Raw genomic sequence first — 24,664 nt, forward strand, 5'->3', positions numbered from 1 at the left:
TTACTATTTCAGTGCTGGATCTTTCTGTCACTTGTCTTCATGAAGTTAAATAATAAACATTTCAAGGTTAATATGTTTCCAATGGATTTAAAAACCATTAAAATGAAACAGTATATTTTGTGAAAAAACAAGATCTCAGTCTGAAAACCTTTTGCCAACCTTTAGCTGCAAAAATGTTCTCTGAACTATCTTTGGAAAATAATAAAAATTTTGCACACTATATGTACGTTTATATGTAATCTTGTTTGTCCAATAACAAAACTCTTCTAGAACAAAAAAACAAGATAATAAAACATCTTCCCGTTTGCATCACATAATTTCCACCAGACGACAATCGAGAAAAAGCAAAAGAAAACCAGCAACAATACATTCAGACTTTTAATTGAAGCGACAAACATGACAAACTGTTTCAACACCTCCAGAGAATTTATTGTAGAAAACTGTTAGTATTGCTCGGTGCTAATTAGACTGGGACTTATGTTATCATCATTGCTCTCCATCTTTACACTCAAAATATAATACTGTAAATATGATTCAATGCTTTCTGCAGGAAGAACATTGTCTCTTAAATAGCTTTCAGAAATAGTTTTTGTATCTTTCTTTCTTTCTTTCTCTGTGATTCATCTGCACTCCATCCTCTTCTCTTATTTGTTCGTCTACAGAAATTTCCCAACTTGCTGCTTTTAAGAAAAACGTCTCTGTACACTTTCTATTACATTGTAGGTGTTTCTTGAGTGATTCCAAATATTGCTCTGTTTTAAGATAAATTACAGTTGAAATGTGATTAAAACTCCTAACATCCTGATTCCTCTGAGAGGCTGTCGGCCTCCAGCTGCACCTCCAGATTCTCCGATTCGTCTCCACGTATTCTGTTGTTCTGTTCGTTCCTTATCTTATATTTACAGATGAACTCGTTGCTGGCCAGCGCTCCTTCTTTTTTGGGACAAGTATATTTTGACTGAAGACGACTGTCCAAACGCTCTGCAAAAAAATTTAAAAAATAATAAAAAGCTACATTTTGATTTTGTTTTGACTATGCAGTTAATTTTGTAAAATGTCCATTAATGAAGATGTTAATTAACAAGTAATATTAGATATGATTCATTGGTCCAGTTTGTCAACGTTAAATCCATTGTTATCTATCTATCTATCTATCTATCTATCTATCTATCTATCTATCTATCTATCTATCTATCTATCTATCTATCTATCTATCTATCTATCTATCTATCTATCTATCTATCTATCTATCTATCTATCTATCTATCTATCTATCTATCTATCTATCTATCTATCTATCTATCTATCTATCTATCTATCTATCTATCTATCTATCTATCTATCTCTATCTATCTATCTATCTATCTATCTATCTATCTATCTATCTATCTATCTATCTATCTATCTATCTATCTATCTATCTATCTATCTATCTATCTATCTATCTATCTATCTATCTATCTATCTATCTGTTAGTTACAGAGGGGTTAAAGGATAAATTTGGTCTGATTTAAAGAGAGACAGTAACAAAAATGTGTCTTATAATAAAGTTTATATAAAGAGTAAAACTTATAGTTTTAAAACTATTCATTGGAATGATTTGGATTCGTCTGGATTGAATTTGATTCTATAAAAGTGAGCACAAACTAGACTTATTTGTCCAGTAAAATGCCATAGCATTTCTTGATTAGACACTAGGAGTGTCTAAATGGTTAAAGTGAAGTTTTGTAAGTGTTGCCCCAAACTTCCACACTGTAATATGGCAAAAATACATGAACAGTACAGAATATGAAGGGCAGAGGAGTTTAGAAATTTTCGATGCTCGAGTTTGTTGATGAGTATTTCATGATCAATTGTATCAAATGCTTTTTTAAGTCAATAACAGCAGATTTCTTTTTATCTAATGCACTGGTCACCTCTTCTATTAAATGAAGAACTGCCTTCGCTGTGGATCTTTGTGATCTAAATCCATACTGACTCTCATTGAGTAGTTGGTGTTTACTAACAAATCTATCCAATCTAGCAACAAATATTTTTTCCCAAATTTTGGAGAATTGTGTAAATCATGAAACAGGCCTGTGAATTTCTATGTTAGAAAAATAGAAAGTAACTTTCCTTGAACTTTAAGAATTTTTGCGTTTTCTATTTCACTATTAGGAAAATTTAGTTTTTATGTGCAGGCATTAAAAGTTCTCCAATGCGGTGAAGTCATCTCGTACCTGCAGGAGTGATCGGCGTCATCAGGCGGTTCAGCTGGACGTTCCAGTGGCGTACGTGCTGACTGGCGTTTCTCAGCCTCTCCTGCATCTCCTGGAAATCCAACAAAGTTTCACATCTGTGTTTGACTTTTTTCCCCCCAAATCTAATTTTTTTTGCTTCATGTGTGTTTCTTTTGTCACCTCAAGGTGCTGATGGCTCCTCTTACGAGATGCCTGCAAATTTCGGAGCTCCACGGAGGCCGAGTAGAGGGCGGACGGCGTGTTCTCGTCCACCGTCCCGTTTGAGGCTTCGCACGTGGAGCTAAGGCGCTGCAAGATCTTCTCCTGTTCCTGGAGGAGCTGAAACTGCATCTTCTTCTCCTCTTCAGCCTCCAGCAACCTGAGAAAAGGAAGGGACAGAATGTCTCCATCAACACATTTCTGCAAACACGATTATAACGTGACGTAAGAACGCCAAGCGAAACCTCTCCAGCTCCTGTCGGGCCCTCTCCTCCTCCAGCCGAGCCTGGATCTCCATGCTGAGAGCTGCTTCCAGCTTCTGCTGCGTCAGCTCCAGCTCCTGGATCCGTCTCTTCTGCTGCTCGGCCTTCCTTTCCTTCTCCTGGATCTCAGCCTGCATGCTGTCCCTCATCTGGACACAAACAGATACACTGCAGCAAACTGGAGCCTTAACAACATCTCTGAAAAGCATTAGCAGAGCCTCCTGCACAACCAACAAGAATGCAGCAAGTGGTTTCTGGATGGTAAGTCGGCAACAGAACACTTTTCCAGCAGCCGTTGTACACCACATACAGTGGTAAAAACCAGTTAAAAAACCATTTGCTCTTTAATTGCCAAAGTTAGGTGGGAGGAACCAAATATTTCAACTGCCTGAAATAATTTGTTCCCCCTCTGTAACATGGGAACTAATTATTTTCTCAAAAACTCATTAATTGTTTTTATTTCTCTCATCATTGGATGTGGATTTGGGTATGTTTGGTCTTTAGCTGCCAAAGCTACCTGTCTGAAATAATCTGTTCTCCCTCCGTAACATGGCAACAAATTAAGAAAATTAATGTCAGAGTGTTCCTTATGAATTTCTTGTTACATTTTTTGTCTATAAGGTCACAGCCATCTATAATGGTTCTTTTTAGGTGACAGCTGAATATGTACTCATATCTTTAAATATCTGCGCCAAAAGCGTAAGCTTTGCAGGGATGGAGGACACAAACACAAAAAGAAAAAACAAAGACTAAAAACTAATATTTCACCACTAATGTTTTGACTATTATGGTAAATTAGCCAGAGTAGTAGTGGTGTTTAGTATTGTACTAAGTTGAGAGTTTTATTTTACTGCTAATATTTTGCTGCTGTTCTCACATTGGGTAAGTGAGTGAGCTGGTTGAGTTTTTTAACTTTGACAAACCATTTCAGCCTCCTTCAGCTGTCTCTCCAGATCCATCTGCACCTCCCTCTGCTTCCTTCTCTCCCTCTCCTCCGACTCCCTTCTGCGGATCTCCAACTCTCGCGCATGCTGCAAAACGCAGAAGGTGAAGCACAACAAAATCCCCAAAGCGTAACGGTGACAAAACTCCGCCTTCTGCTCCATCTCACCTGAATGATGCTCTCAATTTCCAAATCCTGCTTCTCCTTCTCCTTCTCCATCCGCTCCATCTCTTGGAAGTTGGAGTCATCTGATTGGCTGCTCCGGCTGCTGCAGCTGCTCCGGGTGCTGCGGCTGCGCTCCCGGTTGCTGTGTTCCCGCTGGACGCGCCGCTTCAGCTTCAGCTCCTGGTGGAGGGAGGAGTTACCCTCACGCTGAAGACGGAGGGCTGTTTGAATAGCTGCAAAGGTAAGAAAACACAAATGAAGATGTTTTATTTCAGTTTCACTTGAGCAGGACAAGATACAAGTGAAACAAGTGTGTTCTAAAGTCTTAGGACTCACAGTCAACAATTGAAGCATGTTTGATTAAAGTTTCATTTCTAACGTTAAAATCAGCTGGGATTTTAGTCTTGATTTAAAGGAACTCGGTATTTCGGCTGTTTTGCAGTTTTCTGGAAATTTGTTCCAAATTTGTGGTGCATAGAAGCTGAACACTGCTTCTCTATTTAACGGTGGAAGACTTTTGTAAAATTTTTACAAGCTTTCTTGTCCTGTTTAACCTCATTTATTTAGTTTATTTACTGTTTATTTATTAGTTTATTTATTTACTGTTCAGGACATTAACCCTTCCAGACTGAACGTTTTGGCGACAGTCCAGCCAAATTTCCAGTACCGTAATTCTGCCACACTTTGCGTTATCTGAAAAATCCCAACGATTTCTGAAAAGGGAGACATTGCGCTTTCCAGCCAATATCGGGTTATTACGGTAATTTCACTCCCGCTGTAGCAGGGAGTGAAATTAGTGAGGGGCGCTCTTTTATGGTAAATTGCAAAAATAACTTGCTAGATATAGAAGGTTCCTGTTGTTATGCAGAAATGGGCAAATATATTTACTCACAGGACATTTAAAGAACTTGGTACAATTAAAATAAGCAAAAAATATCCAGGCGGAGATTTGAAACTTAGGTCATAAAGGGTTAACTTATTTCCAAAAAACAGCTGGGTGTTTTTTTTAAGCAGGAGATCCACAAATGGAAGTATAAAAACGTGCAAAATGTGAATTTTGCATAAAAGCTCCCCTTTAAATAATCATTCCTGCTCAGATAACATCAGTATAGATTTAATTTGACCTTTGCTGATTGACTCTCTCACACACCTTGAGTCCACTCCACCTTCTGCCTCTGGTCAGAAGCGCTCATCTCGTAGGTTTTGTTGTGGGTTTTCACACAGAACAGGCAGCGTTTCCCCTCCCTGTCTGGAACAGGCTGAAGTAGAAAAAAAAAGAAGAAGGCAAACAGGCTCAGACTCTGAAACGTGTGTTTGTGAAACGCAAATTCTGGGCGGATCAAAGTCCTGCCGGAGATGTTTCCTCACCCACCTCTACAACGCAGCTCTTGTCCAGCTGGATTTCCCCTCGCTTGTCTTTTAAGTCCTCGCTGACGTAGTAGACCATGGAGGAGGACCTGAGCACGAACCAGCGCTCCGTCCAGTTCCTGCGCATGTGCCCCTTTTTCCACATATAGCCCTGTGAAACGGGGGAGCACACTCTGGGTCAAATGTTTGGAGCGCATTCACGCTTCCTGAGTGGATTCAGAAGGACCCACCCTCTTGAGGACATTGTGATACATCTCCAGGAAGACTTCGTGCAAAGCCAAGCTGAAAGCCTCGACGCTGGTGACCCTCAGCAGCTGACCCGTACTCATCTGCTCCAGGAACGTCCACACCGACATGCCCTCTTCCTGCACTGTGGGGTCCCGACTTATAAGGTCCTCTAAGGGCTTCACATCCCACTCCTGGCTCATAGCTGTGCAGATTTTCTTCAGGAGATATTCTACCTAGAAGCAGGAAAAATGTCACAACTGGGATTATTTTAGTTTAGTTTTTGTAAGCACTTTAGATTAGAGAAAGCCTCTGGTTTTATACTTCTCCAGGAGAATGCTGCTGTGCTTATTGTACAACAGAGGGGGTATTTTTGTCTCTGACTTACAGGAAACCAAAATCGTTTTGGAGGAAGTGGAGGAAGGAAGAGCCTCATTAACTTACTTGCGCTTTAATTCTTTTTCACTGTGAAGAAATGTGAAACCACTTCGCTGACAGAGCTGCACTTATTGGTGTTTTCATCATGTGGTTAGTTGTTTTTCTCTAAAGCATTATTTAACAAACACATATACAAAAATAAATTATTTTTCAACTTATTTTGCTGCATTTTTCAAAGAATAAATAATAACAGACCCAGAAGAGCTGGAAAAAGGAAAATAAAAGCGGAAAGATTCACATGAAGAGCATTGGTTGTGGTTTTCTACAGCACTCCACACCAAAGTAATGCAAATCAGGAGAGTAACAATAAGACATTAAAGGTCTGTCACTTGGATTTAATCAGCAGTCAGCAGAGTTTAGATTATATTAATCATATTAGAAACAAGTCTAAAAAACGTATAAATGATTCCTGACATCTAGGCTACATTTTTTATAGTTTAAAAGCAAACATTTTTTAATATGTTTTTAGATGTGCTAGAGGAGCCGTCGCTCCGCCCACATGCATAATGAACTGCATGTAGGGCACTAAAGAGTTAGGCTAGTAAAACATTATCCTAATTATAGTGGAACCAAACCTAACTACCTGCTCTGAGCGCTGTTAAAAGTGCTCCAAGTGGGACTCTTAATTTGATAGTTGTCTGGTTCAGCAAAAGTTGTCAGGGTTTAGTTCCAGAGCGAGCGTATGTGAGATTTAAACGCCTCAAATTATTATTAGTTCACATAGATATGTGCGCTCAGATCAGTCTCACTGCATGCTCAAATTAGTGGCACAAATATAATGCCACGGACGAGGAAAGAAACAGGAAGAAGCTTCAGAATTATTTTACTGTTGTAGACAAAAAAAATGTAGCGAAGCATCATTTTACATGAACTACTGCTGATTGAAGAAATGAAAATGATGAAATGATAAATACAAAAGCAGTAAAGACATTAATGGTGATCTATGTTCAAAATTTTTCCTTGAGCAGCAAAGTTAAAGATTTTTAATCAAAAATAATCTGTAGGAAACTTAATGGGAAGAAGTTCTGTGAACCTTTGAGGATTTTTGAAGTTTTTTTTTGTTGTGGCTTTGGAGCATTTCTAACATTACTATTAACATTAGCACAAGTGGTGCATTTCTTAAAACAGTACAAAATGCAAAACCTAGTTAACCTGTAAAAGCTTGTTTAGAATAAATAGTTAATTCCTAGAAAGTGTGTGTTGTTAAAATGAAAAGTTCTGATATCACGTTTATGTACAGATCAGACAATGTCATGTTTTCATTTTGAATGTTCACTCCAGAAATGCTTTGCAAAAAAAAGAAGAAAGAAAAACAAACACCGATTCTGTATGAGACCTGAGGTTAGAAATTTCAATTTTGTTCAAAATCCTTTCCGCAAATTGATTTTATCATCAGATAAACATCTCCCATTTCTCAGCTTTTATCAGAATATCTCCATTTACTCCATTTGCATCCACAAACAGACATGAGAGCAGGTAAAGGCGTGTGGGTGGATAAATCGGAGCATCCTTTACCTCCTCTGTGATCATCACCAGTGGGTAGCTGTCCTCAGACAGCAGGTTGAACAAACAGAAGAGCTTAAAGCAGTCCCGCTCCGACAGCAGCAGCCTCTGCGATGTCATGTTGAAATTCTTCTTCATGGTCATCATCCAGCACAAGTCGTCAAATCTTTCTTTGTCAAACATCCCCTCTTTCACCTGGAAGTACAGAAACATGTGATCAAATGTGTCTCCTCTAAATCTAATATTAAACTTAACATGTTGTGTTTGCAAAAATATTATTCATACTGGAGAGTTTTGTGTTCTTTTAGATTTATTATTTAAAATAACCAACACAATAATGACTAATGTTACCGGGTAAAGGAAAACTTAAAAATTTAATTCATCCAACATGCATTTATGAGTCAGCTGATGGGTTCCAGTTAATAAAATAACGTTTGTGTTTAACTCACTTTATGGTACGTTTCTTTCTTTTTCAAACTAGTTCCTAAAGCCTTTTGTATGGAAGAAGATTAGAGCCATCAAAAAGAAAAATAATTCTGACTTTTTTTCTTCTTTTTAAAAAAAAATCAGAACCTGGACTTTAAATTAGAAGATTTAATCTCAGAATTCTCACTTTTGATTTAAAAGAAAAAATTAAAGTCACAATTCTGAGAAAAAAGTAAAAAAAAGATTAGGCTCTAATCCTCTTCCGTACTTTTACCTTTCATTTCTCTTTGCTCTGTTTTCTATTGCTGTCACTGGTTCCCTTCATGCTTTGTCATGCTCTTTAAGTTCTTCTTGTTATATTTTTTATTTAAAATTCTCCTTTTTGCCTCAGTCAGACTCTACAATTGGGTCACAAACATGACTTAGTTTGACAGTTTTGTCTCTATTTTAACCCTAGTTTTTACTACGACACTTGTATCTGGGCTACTTCTTTCTTAAAACAGAATAGGAAGACAATACAGGGCAAAGAAACATAATATCTATCACTTCTTATTTGAATTTACGCTCACAAAATAAATGTCAACACTTTAATGAGCAAATATTAGTCTTGTTTTATTAAATGTTGTCACACTTGCCTAAATGATCAAATCTAAAGTTTCAAAGATTTTACAAAATAGCAACAAATATTAACAAAATGTAATAACGAGACCATGGATTATTATGAGTTATATTCTGCTGTATTTTTTTTATTAGTTAAATAATCCCTTTTTTTCAGCATTAGTACATTTTTTTATTTAGGAGCTAAACTTATGACATGTGACAGTTTCTGCCCTCAAACTGATCCTAAAATACTTACTAATAAATTATTTAAGATGTTTAGAAAAGTTGTATTAATACTCTGTGCTACTTTGAAGTGCTGAATTTGGCCTAAATAACTGATTCCAATAGAAAGAAACTGGGATATTTGTTGCTGTTCAGGAACTAAATTACACCGCATATATAAAATAATTAACTTCGGACACACTTACTGACTCTCTAACAATTCCTATTAAATAGATGTATTTTAAGAATTTTTAAAACGTATATTTTTGGTTGATTATCTGGCAAGCTTTAAATAAATAACCTTCGACTTCCTGTTTCCCACGAGTGTAAATATGATGTAGCACAACTTTAAAAGACGAGAACAGGAGTCAAAAAATGTCTACAAGAAAATTGCTCCTGACCTAAATGTGCAAATATCTAGTCAGAGCAAGAGTTAGAGAATTTAAAACAGCTGGAACTATGACAAATATTTATTTCTGCTTCATTGCAGAGTGTTGATGAGGATTATGGAGCTAAATACTTTCTCAAAAGCTCACAAATGCACCAAACTACAAATCGCTTTGGTCACATAAGACTAAGATTGAACTTTTCCAAAACAAAAACTCCAGGTCTGCTGTGAAACAACAGATAAATATTTGGAAAAGCATCTGATATATAAAGTTACTTACGGTGTTGGATCTGTGATGTTTTTTTTTTCTCTCTTCCACAGATATGTGGAACTTTTTTTAGAGTGAATAGACATGACAACATTTTAGGGCAATTGTAGATTTAAAAACAGAGGAGTACATTTCCAACAAAAACTCAGAAATGTTCTAGAAAGAACATGGACAATTTGAGTTTGAAAAGTCAAGAAATTGGAAGAAAATCTTTAGTAGATTAATCTCATTAATTTTCTAGAAAGAATTTGGAGATATAGGCTCTTTAGAATTCAACAGTTTGCTAGAAAAAACATGGAAATTTCTGAGTTTGAAAAGTTAAAAAATCGCCCAAAAAAAACTCAGACTTTTTTAGATTAATCTCATACATTTTCTAAAAAAAAATGTATTTTGACTTTTCAAACTCAGAAATTTTCTTGTTTGTTTTTTTTATATTAAATTTTATATTAAATTTTAGAGATAATCTCAACATTATTGATTTTATCTCCTCAGGTCGTATGTCGTATACAGAAGTATTAAAAACACCAGGAGCTTTTAAATAAAATCTGATGTTTTTTTCAGGAGGAAAACGATCCACACAGTTTTATGTCAAAAGAAGGTGCAGAAGTTGCAGCCGTGCCTTATCCAGTATATATTTGTTGAGGTAGGGCATGTAGCCATGGTTAGAAACCGGACCATCATCATCATCCTGGAAGTGCTCCTCCAGGGCAACCGGGTCATGTGGGATGTTCAGAACCGTGTACAGGTTGTGGGAAAGGACCTGAGGAGAAAGAACAAGTATAAGCGTATCACTTTAAATCTCCTCATGCTCCTACACTCTGCAATGTTTCCTCACAAACACAAACACGGGCAGCTTCCAGTGGCTGGAAGCATGTCAGGACAGCTGTCTGCTACTTCCTGGGATTCCTCTGAGCAGCAAAGGCATGTGGAGACTGGACCGATTAAGATAAAACCTACTGAAGAGGGAAAAACTGCAGAGAAAAGATGCTGACTTTCCCACTTTAAAACAAAACACACGCAAAAAAAACCCCTGACAGTAGAAATATTGAGTCACCGTTTGTTTCTAGGCCACAGGAAAAAAGCTGGACTTTGAACTTGGATCTGTTCGCATGCCTCTGTTGGTATAAGTTTTAAATATTTGTCCTCAAAAGGTGTGTTCCAGTGTTGCTTCACATACCACAAAACACAATCTCACAGGAAATCAGCCATAGCTATAGTCTTTAGTTTGGACATGCGAAATAAAAAAGTAAAATAAACAACAACAACAACAAAAAAATAACCCCAGAAGAAATCAGTCAGAGCCTGATTATTTCTGTAAAATTGGTCTCCGCTTACCTTTAGTTGAGATTTGGATACCTTCCCGCACCTCTCCACGTCCAGCGATGTGAAAGCGTACCAGATCGACTTGAGGAGCTCGGATTTAAGGTCCATCTTCTGGAGACCGCTTAGTGAGCAAGAAGAATTACATTTCCGAGCGGTGCGCTTCGTTTTGTTTTATTTTGCTTAGCGGGGGTGATATTACAAATAACGGCAGAGCTCAGAGCTGGCTGCGCTCACGTAAAGAGCCCATAGCAGACAGATGTAGGGCAAACTTAAAGAGGCGGAGTAAATGGAGATAACGCCTAGAGTCCAAAGCTGCAGGCTCGCTTCTTACAATTTTACGCATGCATAAGATAGAAAACGCACCTTTACGCACACTTTTCTCCAGCTCGCGATACAAATGCGGTCTACTATGGAAAGTTGGAAGCATAATATTTACATTTTGGAGGAGAATTCAGATCATGTGCGGTGGTACAGAGTTTAGAAACGCATCCTTTCAGCGTAAGGCTACGTTTCATTGAGAATTCAACCAGGAAATGTTCCAAGAAATGAAATGTGATTTGTCTGACGTTTATTCCGTCAGTTTTTTCATGGTTAAAGATGTTGTTCCAGACAAAACTAAAAATATTCCTCCAGGTTTAATTCAGATATTGAGTTTGTGATGTGGAGCTCATTTAGCTTAACATTTTGTATATAATCAGAAACTGGTTTTGAAGTGTGTTTCTGATTACTGCTCTGTTGTGACTCCAAACAAAAGTTTTAAAAGCCTTGGCCAAACTCTGTCCCTCTTGAATCAAACTTAAAGGGACCTATTATGCAAAGTTCCCCCCCTTTTTTTATATATATTTTTTTTACATTTTTTAAACTTTTATTTGGGACTAAACTGCTTCTGAAAACAGGCCAAGAACTAAAATAAATAAATAAATTAATTATTATGTGTTGATGTCTAGAAAATGAGCCATTTCAAGAACCTCCAAATAATTGACAGGTACTGTGCCATTACCTAGCAAACAATCAAAACTCCAGCACATTTGGTCAGCTGGTTTTACCACTGTACTGTAGCCATTGTATGGCAGCCACTGTACAATAGCTGCTGGGAAAGACAAGTGTTTTAGTGTTGATTTATTGTTCAGAAATAACTTCCTGCATTACTGTTGGTTGTGCAGGAGGCTTCACTTCTGCTTTTCAAAGTTGTGTAATTGCACATATGTTTGCAGCCATTTTCACCTGTGAGTGTAAACATTGAGTTTGAGGGGGCATTGCCAGCAGGAGCTTACTTAAAACCTAAAACAGCTCAAAGAAGAGCTGACCAGACTAAAATCTTATCAAAGAAAAATCAAAAAAACTTCCTATAGCCCGTAAAGCTATGCTAACCTGTTCAAGAAAGACAAAGCTTTCAAACCTAAAGAAACGTTACCCTCTGCCAAGTATGGTATTTTCAACTTTACCTTAAATCAGCAATGTTTCTCAACTGTAACCATTAACAAACATTGTGCTAAAACATACGTAGATATACCAGAAAAAACGGGAAACTATCCAACCAGAATTATGACAAAAGATTGATAATTAAATATAAAAATTTTGTGGTCAAGCTGCAACTTAACCCAATATTTTTGGGGGTGCACATACGTCAACAATGAAAAAAGAATAAAGTAAATCAATAAAATCCCCAAATTAATGTGATATTCATGCTCATGATGAGAGACTGTGACCTCTGGTCTGAACTGTATCTGCTGGTCTGGTGTCCCTTCAAGGAAAATAGGTCAAACATTAGCCATGCGATCACACAAAGCCTCCACACAACTTGCTGGAGCAAAAGTAGGCTAATCAATAGAATAATTAGATCATGAAAATGGTTGTCATGGTTCCAGCCTATAAAACCAGACCCTGTGCACATGGACCCAATATATGCATGTGGTTTTTACACTAACACTGTAAATTCATTGACTGATTCTAGATTTTTAGTAAATGCAGCTTCGTTCATGTTGTTTCTGAAGCCGTCGTTTATGGCCACTTAGTCACCGGCATCTCAGGTGCAAGGCGGAAACAAACCATCATTCACTTGGCTGTAAGTCACGGTTATTTGGCCAAAGGTCCTGATGATGATTGGCTTTCTTCCTGGGAAAGAGAATTTACAACTCTGGCACACTTCGATGAGTTTACATGGAAAATCCGAGCTCTGTAAAACCCAATCAGCAGTGAAAAAATAAGAACTCATTGAATTCCAGGCAATGCATAGCAAGTAGTTTATTTTATATATATGCTTGATTAGTAATTCTGTGTTTGCATGCAGTTACTGCTGCATTGCAAGAGTGATTCCTCCATTTATACATTTAATCCATTCAAGGGCAGCAGACCTTGACATTTCCATCCCCCGCTCTAATCAATAGGATGTAATGTAGCAAAGATTTTTCATTTATAGTCGACAGATATAGCTTAAAGTCTCAGTCATGCTGCTGACAGGAAGAACAACAAGAAACATGACATTAATGAACACAAAATACATGTAAGCGGCTAGAGTTGTGCAAAGAAATGCAAAACTTCATAATTAAAAAACACCTTTACACTCATTAGAGATGCACTCAATCCCATTTCAAGTTTTCATGCTAATAGTTGTACATGCGACACATCTTGGAATAAATTCCAGTTTTTCTTTCTGGGGTCATCTACCGATGCAGTGACATCTGGAAAAAAATAAAAGCTTCTGAAAGAAATATCCAGTGAATATGACTGCAGGCGGGTTTATATACAGCATGAAAGTTTTTGTGATGGGGAAACTAAATGAAGCAGAGAAGAGCCTAAATATTTAGACAGGGGAATTCCTTCACCTTCAGGTTTTAGCTGAACAAAGAAAGCAAAGAAAATTCACATAAAATCACACAATCAGTGACACTTCTTAATATATACATATATAGATAATTTATATTCTGTTATTACTGAACACTGTCATCGCCATGGCACCTAGTTGTAGCTGCTGCAAGTTTTAGAAGTTGCTCAGATTGAGACAATTTCTGTCCACTTCCAAGGAAGAGAGACTGAAGAAGTCAGGATTCCTACAAAGTTTGGAAAAATTTGGAATATGTATTCAGTATTTTCCTTCTTTCTCATGTCTTTATTTCCTTTCTTTGTATCTTTGCCTCCTACCTTCTGTCTTTTCCCTTCCTTTTTTATCCTTCATTTCTTCCTCCTATGTCTCCACCTTCTTTCCAACTTCCCATTATCCCGTGTGTCTTTTATTCTTTCTTTCTGTATATCCTGACTGCCTTCATTTTTTCCTTTCATGGGTCCGACCTAAATTTCTTTTCTTCCCTCTCAGAAAGCTTAAATATCTGGTACCCAACGTTTTGGCCCCAACTTGTGCAAACGTCAAGGCTGAAGAAATATTAGTTAAGGGAGAAAATGATGAGCTAGAGCTGTTTCTAAACATGAGCAGCAGTTGTTGAATCTTCTAATACTCACCTCAAATGGGCCAAATTTTCTGAACAGCGGATTTGCAGCTATAAGAACTTAAGAAATCTCTCTGCATACCAAGTACAACAATTTACAGCAAATTGCCATCTATGAGCTTTAAAGGGGACCTATTTAAATTTTGCACATTTTTGTACTTCCATTTGGGTCTTAACTGCCCAAGCATTTAAAAAAAAAAAAAAACACCCAGCTGTTTTTTGGCAATACGTTAATGTTTTTTGGTCTCTGGGAAATGAGCAGTTTCAAAAACCTCTAGAAAGTAACTTCACAAATCAGCAAGCGCTGCCCGTTACCTAGCAACCCCAGCGGAGTTCCAGCATGTTTGGTCAGCTGGTTTTACCACTGTATGCACTGTACAATGGCTGCTGGAAAACAGAAGTGTTTTGTTGTTGACTTACCATCCGGAAACCACTTGTTGCATTCTTGTTGCTTGTGCAGGAGGCTCTACTTCTGCTTTTCAAAGATGCATGGTTGTATAATTGTGCATCAGTTTGCAGCCATTTTGTGTGTGAGTGTAAGTGTTGAGTTGGGGGGCATGCTCAGCAACAGGTTATTTGGATTTAAAGTGACAAAATGCTCTAAAACAGATCATTCATGCAGACTAAAATCTCAATATCTAAGAATGAATTTGTGCTAAAAAATAAATAAATAATGTAATTAGTTTGTTTTGATTAACCCGTAAATCTCTCCTAACCTGGTCTGGGAAGCATAATAGGTCACATTTTTGATTCTTTCGTCCTGAACAACAAACCTCCTGTTCCTATACTTTACTTCTCTGAGATGTCATCCCTCATTCAGAACCAACCTGTCAATAGATCAGTCAAGTCTTTAGTGTGCCACGACACGTCCGTGCTGTCTGGGTGTCAGTTTGTTGGCCAGAAGACAAGCCAGGGCAATGCCCCCGATCTGTGTGAAGGCCAACCCTAAAACAGTGGCAGCAATATGGAAGACGTTGTCGTTGACCAAGCTGAAGACTTTCCGGAAGCAGCCGTGTGGATGGATTCCTGCAGCCGCCACTCCGTCATTGTCATCCGACAGGAGCGGCCGATTCCTGCAACCCTTCCGCCTCACACAGCAGCTGTCGGGAAGGGAGACCGAGGTGCCATTCTCAGCGGGAAGGAAAGTCATGTGCTGGATGGCCCAGTCCGAATTCAGCCAGTCGCGCCAACCCTCAGCACCGCAGCACTCCAAAGCTCTCTGCAGACTATCTAGAGCGTCGGCACGGCCTTCATCCTCTGTGTAGCCTGCCACGGCTCGATGCAAGCCACTGCGAAATCCTCCAGCGATGTCTTCACGGTAGAAGAGCCCAGAAAGACCAGCGGCCAAACCGGCGACTAGAGTAGCAAGTTGGAAGAACCCATAGGCCCTCAGGACACAGGGCAGGTTTGCAGCCACCCCAAGGCAACCGAGGAACCCCCAAGCAGTAACAGCTGCCCCGGTAGAGAGAAGGATAAGAGGGGCGTTGGGGTACCGATTGGCTGACAGGGTCATGTAGTCCGCCAAGGAGATCTGAGCCCAAACACCAAGGGTGAAGATGGCCAACCCTGCTGCCCAGAAGAGGCAGCTGAAAGCCAGGAGACCCAGACGGAGGAGGTGCATGACTCCCACTGGGCGACAGCAAGGTGGGGCAGCACCCACCGGCGGGGGGGCGGGAGGCGCCAGCGAGGCTTCGGAGCAAACGGACAAGGACAGACGCTGGTGCTGCTGGTGAAGCTGCTCCTCTTGGTCTTGGTAGGGAGGCAGCAGGTAGCCTGGGATGGCCGAAGGTCGCCGAGGAAGAGGAGGAGGAGTGAGCAGGTTCACACCAAGCGGGGAGGAAAGTCTTCTGACCGCTAGCTGCTCCCGTTCCCAATCCAAAGCCCGTCTGCTGGGACTCGGCCGGGCCGACAGCGAGTCGTAAGGGAGTGCGGAGCTCATGATCTCCGCTCAGGCTTTATCCGCTCTCCCCCTTCTTCTTTTTTTTTTTTACACACTCCCCCTTTTGTCTTCCTTCCTTTATCAGAGTCTTCCCTCTTCCTCCTTCTTCTTCTTTACGACCGGTTATTAATCCGCCACCATTAGCTCCAACGTCACCCAGACTGTAAATCACAATGATGGGACTCGAGTCGGGTCTTTATCTGCATCCGCAGCTGCTCTATTTATCCGTTTATTTGGAAATTGTTTTTCCACCTGCATGGTCAACGGTCCTTCCACTTCTTCCGCTGATGGTTACTTCCCGGCGTCTGTCTGCTTGCCGCTGCCCCTCGCTCCGGTCCGGTGATTGCAGAGGGAGAGTAAACCGATGGACCCCCTCTCTCGGCGTGGAGGAGGTTTTCCTTCCAGGTTTATTATTTTCCAATATGGAGGAAGCCTGCAGAGACTCTTAAACACCAACAATTCTTGAAAAACAATGAATGAACACCTGTTGGTTAGTAGAAAATACATATTTTTCTGAAAGTATTTTATCTAAAAAAAAAATCATTAGTGAAACCAATTAGAGCTACAGAAAGAAATAATCAAAATTTCCCTTCTTTCTTTGTTTTAATTATTAACAGTATAAATATTTAGTATGACTGACAAATATGGTTATGGTTAAAATATTCTAGAATTTTTCACATTAAGAAAATTAATGGAAATTACATAATGTGACAAGAATTACAACTTTTACAAGCCAAACAACTGGGTTGTAAAAGTTATTATATAGGTAATGCTGAAATATGTGTTAAATTATTGTCCATTTATCAATAAATATGGAGAAATAATGCTGGTGCGCTTTCTACACTTAATTCAAATGACTAAATACTTTAAATTTATCAGAAACAGATATGCAAATTATTACTTTGTTACTCTTTTTTGCTCTTAGTGATTCATAACAATGTTATAAAAACCGCAACTTGGATGTTGATGTTGGACTTGCTTAATATATTATAGAACATACTATTTGGTGCAAAATGCTTCAATAAATATGGAGGGTGTGGTGTTATGTCATAGCAACACACAAAAGAAATACCATACATGTTATTCTGCTGAGTTAAAATCTTTGTATGAATAACCCCAAACAAAGTCAACAACATTCTCTGGTCAATTTTGTGATATAACTGGTCTTAATTTAGTTTTTTATTTTACATGCTGCAGCATTTTGTTATTTCTCTCAGATAAATATAACTATAAATGACTTTAACCCAACATATGGACCTCACTTTGCATGCAGTATCCATTATTCTTTTTTCACACAACATTCAGTCTGTTGGGATTCACTCCAAACACCTGCTGATCTAATAATAGAAAGCCAATTTCAGACCTCTGACCCTTTTCCACTATTATTGTGCAGTTATTGCACTCTGTCGGCTGAGTGGGCGACACAGTCACACGCTGGTGCCCCGTTTAACGGCTGGGCCGGTTTTATGGAGGTGATTCCTGCTCGACGAATGGCTTTCCCCCAATCAGCCAGAGCTCATTAAAACCTCTCAGTTAATTAAACTCATTCAGATTATGCCTTTTATAAGGAGGACCATAACACTGACATTATGGCTGATCGGGGAATATGTGGATTCTGGCGTTACAGCAGCAATATTTGGAGGTCATACACTTTTAAGCTGTTGCACTATTATCCGCTAAGTAAATCATTCATTTACTTCTTCGAATAAGGAAAAACATCACCTGACATAAAGGAAAAAAAATCCCAAAGCCAGTGGACTTTGTTTCGTCTTTTTGTTTGATTACCAGTTAGAATGATCAACATTAATGTTTCACTTAACTGTACTTCTAGACAATGATGTCTTATAATGTTAAGGCACATATTACTTAAATTGGGGGTAATATGTTTACTTCAAATGATAAATAAATGTAGTCACTAAGAGAAAGATTTCTGACAAAAATATATATATTTTTCCACATTAATTTCACACATTTACAAGAAAAACAACAAATTCTTCATAATTAAAGTCAGAAATGTAATATATGTTGTTTGTTTGTTTGTCTGTTAAAGACTATGTTTATGTAATGGTAAAAGCAGAATCAGCCAGAACCCAACAAGAGGATGGTTAACCAAAAAGTTTTATTACTAAAGTAAATGGTGTAGAAGGGTGTGGTCACACTAGTGGGTCAGGGACGAGGAATCCACAGGGGTCAGGAGTCCAGCCGGGGGAGGGGAGGGTGAATGGACAAGGGGAGATCTGTGGGGGTCTCAGGGGACAAACAGGCGACAGGAACAAAATCCACCAACCAGAGGCTGAGTCATGAAACGGTCCAGGGTCATGCATGGGAGGGTCTCAGGCAGTGAAAATCCAGAATCCAGAAGGCAGGAGGCAGGGTCAGAAACAGGACCTTCAACAGCAGAAGGATTAGGCAAAACTCTGTGGTCAAAAACAGGCAGGATCAGAAACCAGAAAACTCTTTGAAACATGAGACAAGGCTTGAAAGCTGTGACAGTGGCAACAGACGATCTCGCACTGAGCTGGTGACGAGCAGTTGTTTAAATAGGGACCAGCTCAGTGCAGGTGAGGGCAATGAGCAATCAGCACAGCCAAGGCAGAGCTGAAGGGCTGGAATCATGACATGTTTATACTACAAAACATTAAGAAAATGAAGCAAACACTCATGGAGCAAAAGTCATTTATTGAACTCATCTATGACTTTAACTTACACCATAATTGTAAAGTACAAAAAAATACAATGTTGGATTGATTTCTGTCAAGCAAGTTAAAAAATATATTTTTCCACATAATTTACCCACAGGGTGATACATTAAATGAAGCTATAATTTCATACATACGACATACGATTATCTAAATGCCTCCTTATTGAGGTCAGCAGCTTCTATATGCGTCTCCATATGTTTGTTCAGTTTGGCCTTTGACGGAAATGTTTTCCCGCACAGCTCGCAGGTCGGCTTCTCCCTCCTCTGCCCGGAGTGGCTGCGTTTGTGGCGCGCTAGCTCCGACGAGCTCTTAAACCTGAGCTCACAGGCGTCGCAGGGGTACGGCCTCTCCCCGGTGTGAATCCTGCGGTGCAGCTGAGCCTCGCCGAGCGTCAGGAAGGACTTCTCGCAGTGTCCGCAGGGGAATGGCCTCTCCCCGGTGTGGATGAGGTTGTGTCTGGTTAGGGCGTACGGCTTGGAGAAGCCCTTCCCACAGTGGGTGCAAGGGTATGGCCGTGCACCGCTGTGGGAGGCAATGTGCTCCTGCTGGGTTTTTTTGCTCTTGAATCGTTTCTCACACTGCAGACAGGAGTAGGGCCTGTCATCCAGGTGCGACCTGTGATGTTTGGAAAGCTCTCCTTGCGATAAAAACCCCTTCCCACACTGCGAGCAGAGGAACGGTTTCTCCCCCGTGTGCATCCGCTCATGTCGGGCCAGCACAGATGCCAGCGTGAAGCTTTTGGAGCAGTGGGAGCAATGGAAAGGTCTCTCACCGGTGTGAACCCGGAGGTGCTTGACCAGCATAAAATGAACAGAGAACCGTTTGTTGCATTGCTTGCACTGATGTGGTCGTTCCCCAGTATGAGTGGATAAATGTCGCTTAACGTCAGACCTGCGGGTGTATGTTTTCTCGCACTGTGGGCATTTGAACTGCCGCTTCACCCGATGCGCCTGCCTGTGCTGGGCGCGGGCCAGCAGCGTGTCGAAGCTGTCGCCGCACTGCTGGCAGATGTAGCGCCTGATGCTGACGTGGGACTTCCTGTGCTCTAGCAGCTCGTCGTCGGTGGGGAAGCCCCTGCTGCAGATGGAGCAGATGTGAGGCAGCTGGCTCTCCGACAAGTGCGATTTCTTGTGGTGAACGGTCAGGGCCCGCAGATTGGCAAAGGAGCCGCCGCACAGCTGACAGGAGAAGGAAATTGCCACGCCGTGATGTTTGCTCTCGTGCTTCGCTAAATCCCAGGAGTGTTGAAAGGTTCGGTCGCACTGTGAGCAATGGAAGGGTCTCTCCCCTGTATGCGTGAGCTGGTGTCTCCTCACGTCAGACGTCCGAGTGAAAGTTTTTCCGCACGTTTCACACGTCAGAGATTTCTTCCTGCTGTGAGCCTGGGGACCGCCATCTTGGCTTTCGGCGTTTCCTTTAGGGAAAAGCTTGATGGACGTGAATATTTCATCTGAACTGGACGGTGACGGGATAAATTTCTCCCCTGTGAAACTCCTATACACATCGGTGCAAACGCTCTGCATGTGGAAGTGGGGAGGACTGGCGTCGTCCGAGACGTGGAAGGGACAGCGAGAGCAGGTGAAGATGATTGACATTACCTCATCTGAATAAAGACAGAAAGTAAAGAGTGAAATCATTTAACATTTACCTAATCACTGGCACTGCTGGTTAAGAGTCTCACTGCAAAAAAACCTAAATCTTACAAAGTATTTCTGGTCTAGTTTCTAGTTCAAACATCTTAGTGTACATGAAATAAGACGAGATTTATGGGCTTGTTGTAAGTCAATAACTCCTTAATATTCAGAAAACATATGAATATTATGGCAACTTATTTCACTTGTGAAATGGGGAAAAAGTCTATGCTTAAGGATGACCATTAGCACCCTCTGCTGGATGGAGGTCAAACTACAACACTAAAAGACGGTCTAGCGAACATTATTAGTTAATCATCTGGAAGTAAATTTAATTTAATGAACCATTAATCAACAATCAGTTGTAAATTGATTAACTGTATTTATCCCTTCTTTGATGTGTTACAAGATTAGGGTAAGACCTGTCCTGTTGGCAAAAAGGAGTTGTACAACGTATTTCTAGTGGGATTATCAATTCGGTTCTTTGACAAGTCAGGTTACCTTTGTCTGTTCCTTTCACTGCAACCACAGAAGGGTCAAAGGTCACATCAGCTGCACCCCTGTGAAATAAAAACCCACAATTAAAAAAAACTTTCATATATTTTTCAACAACTTGAAAAACAGGTTGCAGATTAATCAGATTTGCCAAAAAAAAAAAAAATCTAGAAAATATGTACTTTCTGTTAGCAGTGTAGTAAATAAATTTCATTAGTTTAGTTGACCACTTTAACCAAATTTAATAAAAAAATATAGCAGATATATGATGAACAACACTATTAGAATTATATAAAGTATAGAATCTAAGCCCGACTGTCAGCAGTAGCATACTATTAATATTACATTATTGTTAAATATTTGCAGAAACAATAAGTATTTTTTTTTTGCTTTTTTTAAACTTGCAATAATGTTTAAAAGACATTTGAAATCTGTGCTTCAGATTTTAGGACAAAAATGTGTAATTCTTTAATTTTCTGTTCTGCAGACAGTTTTTTGTAATGGTTAGAGTGTATTTGTTGAGCTCAAACAAAGTTAACATAAATGAGTTAGAGTGCATTATGGATCTGAAGGGATTTAAATGCAAAGCTTATGCTGCAGCTGCAAGAAATAAAGCTCACACAAGCTGTCGTTTGTGATATAAATTGAAATTGACAAAACAATTATAGCAGGAATGTTTCTGTACGTTTTTATTGCGTCGTTCTTTTCTCCTGCTGTCATCTTCATTTCCTCCATCTTCTGCCATCTTGGCGAACCTGTCTGTGAACATGTGGCGGTGCAGATGTCGGGTTCCTGCAAAGCAGCTGCTTCACTGAAGTCATTTGTAATGTCCTGGTGAACGACAGGCTGGTAGTTGTCCACAGCTTCTATCATCTCTGTGTCGTCTTCTGTTGTTCTCTCTGTTTTGTCCTTTGTTTCATCTGATGCATACAATGGCCCAGTCTCACTTCCTAAGCTCTCCTTCCTCAATGCAAACGTTTTGGTCAAAGTTTCCAAAGCTTTAGCGACACCCGCAGCTTCCCCGGTTTCCTCCTCACCACCGCCGCTCACACCTGCACTCAAAGCAACAATTTCTTCTTCGTAACACTCTGTCTGAACTTGAATCTCAGGTGATTCTGCGTCCAGATCAGACGCTCTGACTTCCACTTCGGTGTAAAAGGCTACAACGCTGCACTGCCCTGCCTCTGCCAGAGTGATACGGGTCAGCGTGTTTGCGTAGTTGTCAACAGAATCCTGTCCAATGGATAGATTTGACTTTTGTGAGGGAGGAACTGACAGAGCAGACATGATACAGCTACCAGTGGTAGAACATGGCCCATCTGTGAAGGAAAAAAAATATTTTATTGAAGAATACTTCCAAATGGTGTGCTGTTTCGTCTTAACTTACATGTCATCTTCAGTAATCCTGAGCTCTTGTAGTGCTTGAAGACAGAGCTTAGCTCCTCTGATGACGATTGGATGCAGTCTTCCAAAACAGACGGAGCAGAGATGAGCCAGGTGCTCGTCTGCAGAAACAGAGCAGACCTATTAAAGGTGACCTACTAAGCTTCTTTGAACATGTCAGGATAGGTCTATGGTCTATACAAAACATGTTCATTACCTTTGTGTAAAATTATTCTTAGATAATGGGAAATCAGTCTGCTCAGTTCTATGTATTTTGAGCTGGTCCAAAAAAAAACTGCTGCAACTCAACGCACATAAAAATGCCTGCAAACAGATGCACAGTTATACAACCGTACATTTTTGAAAAGCAAAAGTGGAGCCTCCTGCACAAGCAACAAGAATGCAACAAGTGGATTCCGGATGGTAAGTCAACAACAAAACTCTTGTCTGTTCCAGAAGCCATTGTACAACGCATACGGCAGTAAAACCAGCTGACCAAACATGCTGGAACTCAGCTTGGGTTGCTAGGTGACAGTGTTGGGCTCAGCTGTGGTTGCTAGGTAACAGTGGAGTGTGACTCAATGATTGGGAGGTTTTTAAAACAGCTTATGCAATGAGTTATTGCCAAAAAACAGCTGGGTGTTTTTAAAAAAAATACTTGGTCTGCTTTTAGAAGCACTGAGATCCAAATGGAAGTACAAAAACGTACAAAATAATAATATCTTTTGAACATGTTCAGGCTTTTTTACCTTACAACAACAAACTTTTTTTGCTGGGATTTTATGTGATAAGAGTGGAAGGAAACCGAAATATGTTTTAAAAAATCTGTAACATGCATTGGTGTTCACCCCCCTTTACGTTGATACCCTAAATTAGAATGAAGTTGTCATTAAAAGTATTGAAAAGCATGCATCATTTTCCTTACACTTCCAAGCTATACATTACCTTACATTGGTCTGAATATTTTTGAACGGGGCTGTACCTGCTTGAGGTCCGGAATCGGAAGTAGCTTCTCCAGCTTTGACAGCAGCTCCCACAATAACACCTGTAGCGCTGCATCATACTGTTGACCATATTCAGCAGGGAACACCTCCTGTCACAAACAATTTAGCATCTTTAAAACTGTTTCCTTAAATCAAAGCAGAGAAATTATGAATTCAGATCATCTTCACCTGGAAAAAATAGGCCCTCTCTGCCGGATCTTTAAGCAAGCTCTGAACAAGTGCAACAAAAGTCAACTGGGTCGTTTTAACATCTGGATCCATGCACTGCTGCGGAGATTGCATCGTTAAACAAGTGTGAGTTAAACCGTTAGTAATTTATTAAAACTTACATCTGCAGAACTAACAGGCAGCCTCTCCAAGTAACTCTGGATTCCTTGAGCATCGACTTCTCCTAAAGCAGAGCCTTTGCAGAGCTCCAAGATCAACTGGAAATGCCAATAAATTGTGTTACTACTAATATGAGAAAGGAAAACATTTGCTTGTGACACAAACTGCTGCTGACCCTGGCTCTTAGGCCGAGGAGGAGCTGTGCTCTCTGTTGTTGGTTGATCAGGTGGGGCACTGCGTCCGTCACCATGCACACAAACTCCTGCACCTTCCAGTAGTTCATCACGTCCTTCTGCTTCACCACATGCCACATGGCAGCAGACTGAAGCTGCAAAGGGGGCACCAGAAGGCGAAGGGGTGGCAAAGGCAAGCATGGGTCTGGAACAGAAAGGTGTAGTGTGAACAAATGCTCTCTAGAGGGCAGCAATAAGTAACTCAGTAGGAGTTCGCAGTTTCACTTGCAGCTATCTTTTTAATTTTTCGATTTTTTAAAATACTTCACATTAATTACATATTATAGAAGTAGTAATCTATCTAAACAAGACAAACACACAATTATTAATTCATATATATTCAGTTCGATATGTGATCATCTGAGTTGACCGGTTATGAACTGGAATCATTCCTGGAGAGATCTCATTTAATTGCGCCGACTAATAAATTAACAGCTCTAGCTTAAACAACAAAGTGTAATATTTAATAATGTAAAAAGTCCCAAGCAATATGATGACAATTTCCATTGCGTAGCAGGGTGGTTGTTTAAAAATATCACGATTTCATTAAATAGACGGGCCCCAAGTATCAGAGTAGTAGTTAAAACATAGTCAGCGATAAATTTAATTAAAAGCATTTCAGTAAGATACATACCGATCATTTTTTGTTTTGATTTGAGAGCCTCCATTAGCGCACAAATAAATCTGCTGTAAAATATTTTATGTTTCAGACGGTTGCGTTGTTAGAACGCAATCGTCTCTTCCTCAACTCCCTTATCGAGTTTCCGCTTTTCAAAATAAAAGCCTCAATAATACGAAACTATTTTCCTTTTTTTTCCCACATAGACTAACTACACAGCCTACATTATCTAGGCCGTGTGTAAAGGGAGTCAATTTAACGATACGTGGTTGTTAAAGTCGGATCAAACGATTTAAAAACAAAAATCCGTCTTCAAAA

At 39.8% G+C, this 24,664-nt stretch overlaps 3 protein-coding genes across 6 annotated transcripts; all 3 read right to left on the reverse strand.

Annotated features, from left to right (window-relative positions):
- Window positions 1-364: 364 nt before the first annotated feature.
- On the reverse strand, window positions 365-11,047 carry LOC102236690 (differentially expressed in FDCP 6 homolog). The gene is made up of 12 exons (XM_005811943.3): window positions 10,583-11,047; window positions 9,867-10,007; window positions 7,356-7,538; window positions 5,408-5,638; window positions 5,182-5,328; window positions 4,960-5,068; window positions 3,813-4,042; window positions 3,625-3,732; window positions 2,684-2,850; window positions 2,400-2,598; window positions 2,220-2,310; window positions 365-981 (listed from the first exon to the last, which is right to left on the reverse strand). Exons 1-12 carry the CDS (start codon window positions 10,676-10,678, stop codon window positions 794-796), a joined length of 1,890 nt encoding a protein of 629 aa, XP_005812000.1. The 5' UTR covers window positions 10,679-11,047; the 3' UTR covers window positions 365-793.
- A 3,590-nt stretch (window positions 11,048-14,637) lies between these two features.
- Window positions 14,638-16,013, reverse strand: LOC106700044 (tetraspanin-7-like). Its single transcript, XM_014473656.2, has one exon. The coding sequence runs from the start codon at window positions 15,950-15,952 to the stop codon at window positions 14,864-14,866; it is 1,089 nt and encodes a 362-aa protein (XP_014329142.1). The 5' UTR covers window positions 15,953-16,013; the 3' UTR covers window positions 14,638-14,863.
- A 2,075-nt stretch (window positions 16,014-18,088) lies between these two features.
- Window positions 18,089-24,474, reverse strand: LOC102237212 (zinc finger protein 23-like). 4 transcript variants are annotated; one of them, XM_023349833.1, is made up of 9 exons: window positions 24,362-24,474; window positions 23,670-23,872; window positions 23,512-23,592; window positions 23,336-23,434; window positions 23,146-23,256; window positions 22,168-22,285; window positions 21,466-22,099; window positions 20,787-20,845; window positions 18,089-20,257 (listed from the first exon to the last, which is right to left on the reverse strand). In XM_023349833.1, the coding sequence occupies exons 1-9, from the start codon at window positions 24,393-24,395 to the stop codon at window positions 18,798-18,800; spliced, it is 2,799 nt and encodes a 932-aa protein (XP_023205601.1). In that variant the 5' UTR covers window positions 24,396-24,474; the 3' UTR covers window positions 18,089-18,797. The 4 variants fall into 4 exon arrangements, with proteins under 4 accessions (XP_023205601.1, XP_023205602.1, XP_023205600.1 ...); XM_023349834.1 differs by having other exon boundaries at window positions 23,336-23,377; window positions 23,497-23,592; XM_023349832.1 differs by having other exon boundaries at window positions 23,336-23,431; window positions 23,497-23,592.
- Between the last annotated feature and the right edge of the window lie 190 nt (window positions 24,475-24,664).

The sequence above is a fragment of the Xiphophorus maculatus genome, chromosome 17 (genome assembly GCF_002775205.1).
Source record: "Xiphophorus maculatus strain JP 163 A chromosome 17, X_maculatus-5.0-male, whole genome shotgun sequence".
NCBI classification, from domain to species: domain Eukaryota; kingdom Metazoa; phylum Chordata; class Actinopteri; order Cyprinodontiformes; family Poeciliidae; genus Xiphophorus; species Xiphophorus maculatus.